The 12984-nt window shown below is 38.1% G+C and overlaps 1 protein-coding gene across 1 annotated transcript in view; it reads right to left on the bottom strand.

Moving 5' to 3' along the window:
* LOC139457425 (ankyrin repeat domain-containing protein 17-like) overlaps window positions 1-12984 on the bottom strand; it is a 114688-nt gene that overhangs the window by 72040 nt on the left and 29664 nt on the right. Inside the window, exons 5-6 of the mRNA XM_071238825.1 lie at window positions 9936-10132; window positions 9517-9576 (exon numbers count right to left, since the gene is read on the bottom strand). Coding sequence (XP_071094926.1) covers window positions 9517-9576; window positions 9936-10132 — 257 coding nt within the window. The remainder of the gene's footprint in view (window positions 1-9516; window positions 9577-9935; window positions 10133-12984) is intronic.

Genomic DNA, 12984 nt, shown 5'->3' with positions numbered 1-12984 from the left:
AAACCAAACTCTAGCTCGCAAACACCCCTTACTCACCCCAATATCCCAAAGAATAACTAACTACCTCAATGAACACCAAACTCAAAATCTTAAACAAAACTGCAAAAAATCAAATATCTTCACCCCTAAACTCAAAATACCAAAATAGACACAATGCTAGCTAACCAAATAAATAAACAAATCGACCCAAACATAGCTAAAACCTCCACACTTGCATTCATACACGAAAATTGGCCAAATGGGTGTCACATATACACTGACGGATCTTCAGACCCGATCTCCAACCACACAGGCTTCGGAGTCCATACCACACAACCAGTTATATCCACACAATCTTACCGACTCCCTAACAACCAATTTATATTCACGGCCGAACTTATGGGCATGGCCTCAGCCCTGCATAACCAACAATCTAAAAACAACAATAAAATCCTAATTCTCACCGACTCCCTTAGTGGACTACAAGCCCTCCAAAACAAAAATACCAAAAAACGACCTAAATTAATCAACCAAATACTTAAAAGCTTCAACGACCTAACAAAAGCAGGCAAACAAATAACCTTCTTGTGGATCCCCGCCCACATAGGAATTTACGGCAAAGCAGCTAAATTATCTCTTAAAATACCAAAAATAAGCCTAAACCTACCCATCTCCAAATCAGAAATTAAAAGTGTAAACAAACAAAAAATGGCATAATCAATATCAAAACTCAAATAGCCAAATAAAAAAGTGGTCAGAAAACCACTTGCCGAACCTAAAATCCTACACCCCTCTAAAAAAATTGACAGATTAATTACAAAACTCCAAACAGGACACACGAACCTAAATAAGCACCTAAAAAAACTTAAAAGACACACCACAGGCAACTGCCCCCACTGCAAACAACCTGAAACCACAGAACACGCACTCAACCACTGCACCCACTACCAAACACACAGAACCACACTACAAACCACCCTCAATCTTAATAAGGTTCCTACTCTAGATGAAATACTAAACCCTCAAAATAAACTAGAAAACTTCAAGGCCCTAGGCGTCTTCCTATTCAAAACAGACCTAATTAAGCGGATCTAAAAACTAATTAATCTACCAATCCAAAATCCAATAAACATACAAACACCCACCTTACCCGGCTCCCTTAGTTCCCTCCTCCACACACCTCGGCATTTATTCCAAATTTAAAAATCTCAAAAATTCAATGTAAGGAACCCCTAAAAGCCCCCTCTTGGGTTGCACACACCACTTTCACCCTTTTCGGAATACACTAAATGGTCCGGCCAGGCCCGTGTGCGAAATATGCTGCAGTCGGAAAGCGCACGTTAAATCTTCTATATCAGTCAGTAGTTGTCTCAGCACTACACAATCAGCAATCTAAAAAACAACAAAAAATCCTCATCCTAACCGACTCCCTCAGTGGACTACAAGCCCTCAAAAATAAAACACTAAAAACCACCCCAAACTAATAAATCAAATACTCAATAGCTCAAACAACTTAACTAGGGCAGATAAACAAATAGAGTTCATTTGGACCCCCGCCCACGTAGGAATCTTTGGAAATGAAAAGGCAGATAAAGCAGCATTATTATCCCTTTAACTCCCAGAAATAAGCTTAAACTTACCCAGCTCAAAATCAGAAATCAAAAGTCTCACTAAACAAAAAATCAACAAAAAATGGCAAAATATATACCAAAACTTAAATAGCCAAATCAGGAAAGTACCCCCAAAACCCCTAAATAAACCAAAAATACTACACCAATACAAAAAAATCGACAGAATAATTACTAAACTACAAACAGGCCACACCAAACTAAATAATCACCGTAAAATAGCTAATCTACACAAAACACGAAACTGCCCACATTGCAAACAACAAGAAACACCAGAACACGTATTCATTCACTGCACACACTACTGGCACATCAGTAAGTATAGTTACTTTTGGTATGGCTTTTATGTGTGATGTCTGTAAAGAGATAGTATGGACATGTTTGCAATATGGAAACATCTGTATATTTGTTGTGGTTATTGTTCTTGATTGTGCGTCTGTGTTATATATTGTTGGTTTGTTCTTACATGTCTGCATACATAATGTGGATGATGCTCATATGTTTGTTTGTGTGTATACGTTTATAAACATAACTGTTTGTGTACATATTGCACACAAACAATAACACATTTATTGTTAGACCCATGAATTTCCGGGTAGAGAATAGGTCTTCAGCAACCCATAATTGCCATAAAAGCCGACTTTGCATGTCGTGAGAGGCGACTAACGGGATCGGGTGACCAGGCTAAATGACTTAATTGATGTCACCATATCCAAAATGCGTAGATCGATGCTCATGATGTCAATCACTTGATTATCTGTTCCAGACTCGATTATTATAGATCGTCGTCATATAGCTTGAATATTGCTAAGTGCGGCGTTAAACAACATACAAACAAAAGCTTAAGTAAGTTAATGTTAGGTTGGTGCAAACATTAAGCATTAAAGAGGGTAAACGTTTTGTCCATTTTGGGATATAATGATTGAGGGTACTGTTCATATATGCATAAAACTGTGTATATAACGTGCAAGTTCTGTTCACAAAGGCATACCATTCTATATAACCATTGCCTTTTTTCATAGCTTAATATGTGGATTTATAAACTGTGAGTTTCGTTCATACATGTGTCATTCTATGTGTCTTGTGAATTGTTTATAAACATTTTATGCTAGTTAAGTATCAAAATAGAAATATAAAAAAATAAATATGGCAGAATGTACAAATTCATGACAATGCTGTGTTAGTTAGACCAAATGGCTAAAACGTAGCTTTCAACTAAATTCTGTTTCTGAAAAGAAAATGATATTCTGTGGTGATAAGCATTCATGTCATTGATTTTATCATTGTATGATGCATATTATTATGGGTTTCTTGGTAAATTAACACACCATGTGATAAACTTACGTCGTTTTGATTCCTAAGATGAAATATGTGTCTTGCATTCTTCTCAAAATTCTTTGATTCAGCACTCAGTAGGTGGCAGGTTAAAAGTTCCAAATCGTATTCAAAACTCAAACAGCCACCTTGTTCAATACATCTGACTTGGCACAACTTAAAGCCAATGTTCCCAATAGTGCCATGATTTAGAATCGTTGTGTCCCTTACAAAAATGTGGCATGGAACCTTCAAGCACGTTGACAATGTAATAACAGAATAAGCTGCTACCATTAGAAGCATGTTCCCACTGTCACCGAGACACTTCATCCTGGAGAGATCTTAGAGAAGCACAGGATGCACCACTCCGGACACAAATGTCCAGACGCTTCCTCTGACATATACCACCAATCTGACGATGAATATAGCCAATATGATATATATCACCACGTGACGTCCCACGGGTTGTCTATATCGCGTTTCAAGTCGTGCAGAACGACACTGTATACGACATGTAATGATTCAGTATAGACTAAACCTATAAAATATTTATCTTTCGTCTTGAAAATAGCAATGAAATGTCACATAAAATATCAATCAAATGATAAGAACAAATAAGTATTCAACAGAATTATAATAATTATTTACTGAATGACATATATCTTTCCCATGATATTCGAGAATGATTATCATCAGGTAACGTGAAGAATGTGGTGACTATTATTGTGTTACCTCTCGACTTCCAAATTGAAACAATAAGAAAATCTAGAAATGTATGCGCCAAAAACATTCAATAAGAAAACAACACATATCAAGGAAACGAATACAATTAGTACTGTCTGGAACTTTCCAGTGGCTGGTTTGGTTGTATATTTATAGTGGAACAAGAACGTGTTTACGTATCTCTCACACATTTCGTGTCTTACGTTTTTCTTCGCTTAGGTACCAGGTTTCTCGAGAACATCGGTCATCATCCCTGATTTCCCTGCCTAGGCCCTACCGGAAGCTTGGCCGTTGTCGACGCTGAGTGAATATATCTTTTTGTCACTGACTTATCCTATCACCACTGTATTTTTGTATTTGATACTGACCACTGCCATCAAATTATATATTGCCATTGAATATATATTGTACTCCCACAATATTGTGTACTGCCATTGTAATTGCTGTGCAATAATTTGTATTGATGTGTAAACCTAGTTAATTTTTGTAATACACGTGTTGATTGTATACCGCTTGTTGGTTATCCACACTGGGTTCTTTTACTTACATATTTCTGGATTAACATATTGTTTCAATTTGGGAATTGACATGTAACATTGTGCAATCTACACATACCGAAAACCATGTGGGAATAGTATCCTACTGACGCATGTTGCCCAATCTTGGTGTTTTCCATCAATTTATACTTTCTCACATTCTTTTGCATCGATGAGGCTGCCTCTGATGTGGCGATCTCAAGAGACGAAGCCAGTACCTGGTGAGGCTGTTTACATTGAAGTGCTTACAGTGTTCGGTCCTTTCTAAACACGATGACTTTACTTTGATACTTCTAAATTGATATCCAAACCTCACATTATAGAACAGTCTTGAAGTTTATTTAATCTTCATTGTAACTTGACAACATTATCAGCTATCCCGTGAAGATTCCGGGTAAGAATTGGTCTTCAGCATCCCATGTTTGTTGTAAGAGGCGACTAACGAGATAGAGTGGGCTAGCCAAATCCATCAAATCAATATTATATTTTGGGGAGAGAAACTAGAACAAGTTGATCATTTCATACTTTGGTATAAACTTTCACAGAAATCATCAACAGCAAACGCAACAGAATCAACGAACTGCCTAATGAAAAGAGCACGAAACGTGAACCGACCATGACATTGCCTACATGTATTGAAAGCTTTTGATGTGATGGTAGAACCAATCCTTCTCTACTGTTCCGAAATATGGGGTTTTGCTAATTTAGAAATAATGGTGAAAGTGCACCTGAAATTAAACAAGGGTAACTGGTCTGAGGAAATAAACATGGTTAATGGTTTATGTGGAACTTGACGAATATATGACTTGTGTCAAATCGGTGAATGATGAAGAAGGTAGCTGTATATAACAGTGACTGATTCGTCATTGATAACACGTATTAAACATTTATCTCTTTTCTTGGAAATATATGGAAAGCCAATCCAACGTCAGCTGAAAATGAGACTTTATCTGATTGTAATGATTTACTTAAACTGAATTTGAAATATGTGGATAGGTGATTTTATTGTATCTCTGTGACTTGACTAGTTTGCGATTGTTTTTGTCGTTGTAAGAACAGTTAAAAGAAAAGTGTTTCTACTAGGTACCATTACACATAAAGACGATTAAAATGTTTACCATTCGGCCACATAGACACACAGAAAAGTTTTAACCGGCACATATTTTCAGCCAAAACACATATCCTCACGTCATACAAAACGTAGATGCGAGAAAGTCATACAGTTCGATGTTCTTTTTTTGTTTTGCTATCAACGTTGCTGTATCATCTTTGTTGGTCCTGGCGTTAATGTCCAGAAGGTCCTTTGAAATAATAAACTTCACCATGTCTAGATTCCCCTTCTGACAGACCAAGTGAAGGATGTTCTTGCCTTGTTTTGTCACCATTGACATATTACCCCCTCTGCTCAGAACGAAATCAAACACATCTCTGTGTCCCATCATTGCTGACAACACCAGTGGTGTCTTCCAATACCGTTTTCTGCTGTTGATATCTACAGCGTTCTGAGAGACAACGCATTTAACAATGTCCAAATGTCCCCCAATACACGCCGCATGAAGGATGTTGGTACGTCCAGTTGCCATCAGTGACACATTACACCCTTCACTCTAGATATTGCAAATTGTATACAAATATCTAAAATAAATAACCAGAGTTTGATTGTCGTCTATATCACAATCTGTATGTGTGGTTGGTCATCAGGTGCTCATACTTGGTGACTTGGTTGACAGTGTGGTGTCATACCCCGATGACGTGGATCATTTCCTATAATTCTGTTCACTGGATTGACTGATGATCCACGAAATTGGACCTGCATCAACCAAGACAGCGAGACTGACCACCCGATCCCGTTAGTCGTCTTTCACGACAAGCATAGTCGCCTTTTACGGCAAGCATGGGTTGCTGAAGACCTATTCCACCCCGGATCGTCATAGTGATCAATTGATATCACATTTATCACGACCCATGGAATATGTTACGGCAAATTATCGAGACGAGTTGACTAACATAACTTTTGTGAATGATGAGGCTGTAATACAAATTGCTTTTCTGGATCGTGGCTCCAAACATTGGGACATGATTTGACTACGCAGGGGCTATTCAGAGCCCTTGATCAGAAGTATGATTTGGTTGGTTTGTTGTTTAACGCCGCACTCAGCAATATTCCAGCTATATGACGGCGGTCTGTAAATAATCAAGTCTGGACCAGACAATGCAGTGATTAATATCATGAGCATCGATCCACGCAATTGGGAGCGATGACATGCATCAACCAAGTCAGCGAGCCTGACAGAAGTATGAAAAACTGCATGATTATATGCTTCTGGTATTGTTGATACACGCATATGTCTGTATAGATATCTGTATTTTATTGTAGGTACAGTTCTTGTGTGTGTACCTGATTACATAAGCTTTTATATGTATGTATATGCCACAGTCAATGTCAATAATCAGGTAATATGTATATTGGCTAAAAATGTCAGTCATTTTGTAAATTGACATATTCACTCAGGCAATAAACATGTTGACTGGAAGTTTCGATCAATATGCCAATTACCTGAAAAATGAGACTGGATTTTACACAGATTGACTGAAATGAATTCCTCAAGAGACTCCTTAATCTCTTCATGTAGTAGGATCTACTTTGACCTTATGATCATCAAAGGAACTCGTCTAAGTATGCAGTTCACACAATATATTGGAAGCAATCAAATGTCACCTTCTGCAGGCAAGGGAGGACTGCTGACTATAATGTCCAACTCTCACTCTTTTCGAACTAGGCTAGAATTTCGTGGCTTAATTATAGCGTCATCAGTTGCTAATACGAGTTATGTATTATATGTCAGATTCAATCCCTCATATCTCGTGCATGAAAAGATTTGGAAAAGATATTTGTCGACGGCCAGTTGACGGCACACATGCTTAGCAAATCCTACAATCGCCTTAACCATCCATGCAAGTTGCCGTGTTGTTAAGGATTCAGATGTCGATTTTGTTACACAGTTTTGAGTGAACTTTGTGCAGATTCGTTAGGCTAGCCAAAATTCGGAAGTTCCAGCATAGTTTGGAAAGGGTGGAAACTAGAATTGTATAGTCAGAAAACTCCCTTGACTCGTGAAGATGTCTGATGTTAATACAAAAAAAATGTCAATACATCAAAAAATTATTTTTGTTTTTGTAATAAATATAAAGTGAAACAAATTTGAAGCCCAAAAGTTGATTAGACAAATAATAGGTAGTAGTGTCCTGAAGCAGTCTCCTTATCAAAGCAAATAACCTCATTTTAAACCAGATAATTAAAATGGTTATTTGTCAAAACAATAGGTGATTGTGACCTGTAAGATACAATGGACCACAATCAACTGTTGCAATGGCGGCTTCAACTGAAGGGCTGTTAATAAAGTGTCTGGTGTCACCTAATCATGAAGAACGACACTGTATAAGACATGAACTGATTCTCTACAGACCATACCTGTAAAGTATTTATCTGTCGTCTTAAAACTAGCAATGAAATGTCAGATAACACATCAATCAAATGAAAAGAACAAATCAATATAAAAACAGAATGATAATAATAATTTACTGAATGATATATATCATTCCTTAAATGATTATCATCAGGCCGTGTCAAGAACGTGGTGAACCAAGTCAAACTGCGTCATCTGTTAGATCTAAGCATAAACATTGAGATAAACAAACTATTTTCCACAGGGCAAGGGGTTGACTTCAATTTTCCAGTTGTTACATTCCCTTTTTTGTCAAGCAATCTGGAAGCAGCCCGAGCCTTTGGTGTCTACATTTCACAATTCTGGAGGTCCCATCGAGCCTGCCCTTAGAGTGTGTTTTACACGTTTTAGATTAGGTTTGAATAATTTAGTATGTAATACGGGTCGTTTTTCCTCAGTTTAAAAAAATATGCGTTTTTGTCCTTTTTGGGCAACAAAAGAATACTATCCTATACATTAATTATGGTTTACGACTTCGCAACCCTCTTTGTACAAATGATGTAACAGTTTAATTATTCTTTAGGTTATTTGCCTTCATTAATCAAATGTACACGTACACATCTCTGTGCATATAAGTCGGTTCCAAATTAAAATATGAGATATCTATTCTACAGTGGGACTACATCAAATTTAAAAGCACAGTAGGTTGATCTCCTAATTAGACATCATTTAAAGGTCACTAGCCATTTGGCCTAATAATTAAGCACCATCTTCCTGAGTTAAAGACAATTGAAGAATGTACAGATGCCCTTCTCTTTCCATAGACTGGATCAATGTCACAGATGACCTTATATGTTCCTTTATGATCATATCTGTGTCAGTCAGTTCTGACTGAGAAAAGTAGATGGACATTTGAGTGAATGAGTGAGTTAATATTTAAAGTCACATTGGCATTGTTTCAACCATATCGTGACTTGAGCAAGTTATGCATTTATATAATATCTTAAGACCTGTCGTCGCAGGACAGTATAACAACTAGCAAAATATCACACATTCTAATTGTAAAACTAGTTTTAGAACAATAAAAATATTAAATTATAACACACGACACAATATAAAAACGGGCTATAGATAGTCAGCAACTGAACGCAGACCACCATACTGGGGACCATGGGGACTTACAGTACCTTTGCTACCTGCATGGACCCCAGCAGGATTTACAAGATGGACATTTGAAGTTAAGTGAGTATTTATTTCCATTATTATAATAACATTATGCTTCACATGGTATGTTTCTATAATATATATATACAACAGCAAGTTAACGATGAATATGAGACTCACAGAACAGTTTAATCTGGTACAAATTTTCTATCCAAAAGGAAATTGGAAACACATTTCAAACTATTCACACACATCATACCAAACATGGATAATCGTACAAATGAAGGCACCTATAGACCACCATGCGACACGAGAAAGTTATGCACTTCACTGTTCTTTCTTCGTTTCGCAATCGACGCTGCTGTGTTTCCTTATTTGGTCCTGGCGTTAATGTTCAGAATGTTCTTTGAAACGATATACTTAACCATGTCTAGAGTTCCCTTAGTACAGACCAAGTGAAGGATGTTCTCGCCTTTATAAGTCACCATTGACATATTACCTCCTCTTCTCAATATGAAGTCAAACACTTCTCTAGGTGCCCGCTGTGCTGAGAGCATCAATGTTGTCTTCCCATTCCAACGTCTGCTATTGATGTCTACAAAATCCTGAGAGACAACGTATTTAACCATCTCCAAATGTCCCCCAATGCAAGCCGCATGAAGGATGTTGGTTTCTTTCTTTGCCGTCAGTGACACATTACACCCTTTACTTATAAGCAAGTCTTACATTTCTCTGTTTCCCAGTCTTGCTGCCACCATCACTGATGTCCATCCGCGTTGTCCTCTTCTGTTGATGTGTACCTTGTTCAGTGAGAGGACATATTTCACCATCTCCATCTGTCCCCCAGCACAGGTATAATGTAGGATGTTGTTACCACGCTTATTTCTCAATGACACATCAGCTCCTTTACTTACAAGAACGGCAAACACATTTCTCTAACTCCTGTTTGCTGCCATCATCACAGATGTCCTGTTGCACTTCGTTCTACTGTTGATGTCAACGATATTATGTGAAAAGATATACTTGACCATCGCCACATGTCCTATACAAATGGCTATGTGAAGAATGTTGTAACCATGATCTTCAACAAGTGACACATTACTTCCTGCATTTATGAGAAGTTTATTGACGTCCTTATGTCCTACGCATGCTGCCGCCATCACCGGTGTCCTTTCCCGCCTGTCCCTGCTGTTGACATCCAGCTGCCCCCCAGACAAGATACGTCTCACCATGTTCAGGTTCCCCTCCAAGCATGCATCGTGAAGTTGGTTGTCCATTGACCTGCCCTCCTGGTCACATGGTTTATCTGGTATGTATCTTTCAGGAGAGAACTGCTTTCCACCTGTATATATTGGAAAGTTGATATAAATATCTGAACAAAATAGCCAGCGTTTGATTGTTGTTTATATCACAATTTGTCTGTGTGGTTAATGATAAGATGACTTGGTTGACAGCGTGGAATCGACCCCCGACGACATGACTAATTTCTCATGATACTGATCACATGATTGTCAGGTCCAGAACCGATGTGTTACAGGCCGCCTTTGTGTGGCAGGAAACTCCTTGATGCGGAGTTCAACAAACAAACACTAACTTTTTTCTGAAAAATTGTGTGAGTGGCGGTTGCTACCAGTAGAGCTTTTTCCCTTTTGACGAACGCCGGGTGTCATCACAATTTTTCAGTTATCCATCATTTCAACTTTATTGATATTTGCTTTTTACGACCCATGGAATCTGTTTTGACATAAAAGAGACGAGTGTACTAAAACAGTTTCTGTGGACAATAGTTTTCTTTCGGGAAACTTTTCATTGAAATTTAGAAATTGTTTTGGCATGTGCTTTCTTATTTGATGCATTCTTTATTTTGAGGAGCATCTGCCTCAATCATTCTCATCAAAATGATGCAATTACCTGTAACACAAACCGTTTATCCAGATCGAGCCTTCAAACATCGAGACGTGACACTGCAAGACTTGGCTACACAAGGGCCAGTTGGAACCTTTAGTCAGAAGTAAGAAAAAGTATATGATTATAACGTATGTGTGTTCTATATGCAACGGGTTTTGTTTGTTGTTTCACGCCGCACTCAGCAATATTCCAGCTATATGACGGCGGTCTATAAATAATCGAGTCTGGACCAGACCATCCAGTGACTGACATCATGAGCATCGATCTACCCATTTTGGATATGGTGACATGCATGAACCAAGTCAGTGAGCCTGACGACCCGATCCCATTAGTCGCCTCTTGCGACAAGCATAGTCGCCTTTTACAGCAAGGATGTGTTGCTGGCACAAGAGTATGTATAGTTACTTTGGGTATGGCTTTTATGTGTGATGTCTGTAAAGAGATAGTATGGACATGTTTGCAATATGGAAACATCTGTATATTTATTGTGGTTATTGTTCATGTTTGTGCGTCTGTGTATATATTGTTGGTTTTGTACTTACATGTCTGCATACATAATGTGGATGATGCTCATATGTTTGTTTGTGTGTATACGTTTATAAACATTACTGTTATAACGTAGCTTTCAGCTAAATTTCTGAAAAGAAAATGATATTCTGTAATAAGCATTCATGTAATTGATTTTATCATACTATTGTATGATGCAGATTATTAAGGGTTTCTTGTTAAATTAACACACCATGTGATACACTTACGTCAGTTAGATTCCTAAGACGAAATATGTGTCTTGCATTCTCCTCAAAATTCTATGATTCAGCACTCAGTAGGTGGCAGGTTAAATGTTCCAAATCGTATTCAAAACTCAAACAGCCACCTTGTTCAATACATTTGACTTGGAACAACTTAAAGCCAATGTTCCCAATAGTGACATAATTTCGAATCGTTGTGTCCCTTTCAAAGAAGCGGCATGGAATATTCAAGCACGTTGACGATGTAATAACAGAATAAGCTGCTACTATCAGAAGCATGTTCCCACAGTCACCGAGACACTTCATCCTGAAGAAATCTGAGAGAAGCACAGGATGCAGAGACTGATTTCACCACAGCTGACAAAAAACGTCCAGATACTTCCACTGGCTGATAGGACTGCGCCAGGTGACGTCCCAAGGTGACGTCCTGTGTCAAGTCGTGAAGAACCAAAATGAAGTACTCATGAATAGATTAATACAGTATCTATTTCTAGTCTTGGACAAAATCAGAAAGCATCAGTCAAATGGTACGAAAAAATCAGTGATTAACAAAATGATAATTATGATTTACTGGATCAGTGTGTCGCCAAATATTTGAGACTGGATATCTCTGGCGTTGACCAAGTGAGTCGCATTCTACATGACTAGTCTACAGAACTAATGACGAATAGGGTTCAACCTTGGATATGCATTGAAGATCTGAAATGAAAATAATGATTTGGATGCCACAACAGATAATCTCAGTTCCAATTACTTGTCATGTTAATGATAAATGTTTTTTACCAGTCACAGTGATAAGTACAGCGTATGATTTGAGGATGCTCTTGAATAGATGACACCTGTCGAAACATTCATTTTAAACTGTTGGCGGAAGATAATACGTCAACTATTTCTTTGTCAACGCCTTCATCTTAGCAGCTTTTCATGTAATGGCTATTCCTGCTGGTGATATATTTTCGACACATTTTATATGTCAAATAGTGTATAATGTAGAGTTAAGTTACACACTGACACCACTAATATCACAAGGCCAAGGAAGACTAGACCAACCTATGGCTTAGGCCCCACTACCCGAAAGAAGTATTGGGTTAGAGCACGACCAGGTCGCCCATGTAACAAGGATCAGTTGGCACAGGCCTTCTGAGAAGAATGGTCCACTGAGATACCATCAATAAGTACCATCTTTCAACATCGTCTGGTATGATGCAGTCGGGAATCAAACCCCGGGGCTTCCGCTCTGCGGGCAGACGCTCGACCAGACAGTCAGACAGACAATCCTCAGTTCAGGTAATTGTAATAAACTGTTTATATACAATAGGCCTTGGTGATTCGCATCCCAGTCAGCAGCTGTTTCATACAGTTGGACAATTGGAGTCAATAACCTTGTCCAACTATACGACTTGCATGATATGGCCTCTTGAAATGAGATAATATTTTCTCAAGTAGTTGGAGGCTAATTTTTGGTTTGCACAAAATTGTGACCTGTGCGTCATTTGTTTTCATGCGTGTTGATCCTTGGAAATATTTCCTAACATTA

Source organism: Haliotis cracherodii, unplaced genomic scaffold, assembly GCF_022045235.1.
Source record: "Haliotis cracherodii isolate W230 unplaced genomic scaffold, xgHalCrac1.p SCAF_12, whole genome shotgun sequence".
Lineage (NCBI taxonomy): Eukaryota > Metazoa > Mollusca > Gastropoda > Lepetellida > Haliotidae > Haliotis > Haliotis cracherodii.
This window is presented reverse-complemented; position numbering and strand designations above follow the sequence as displayed.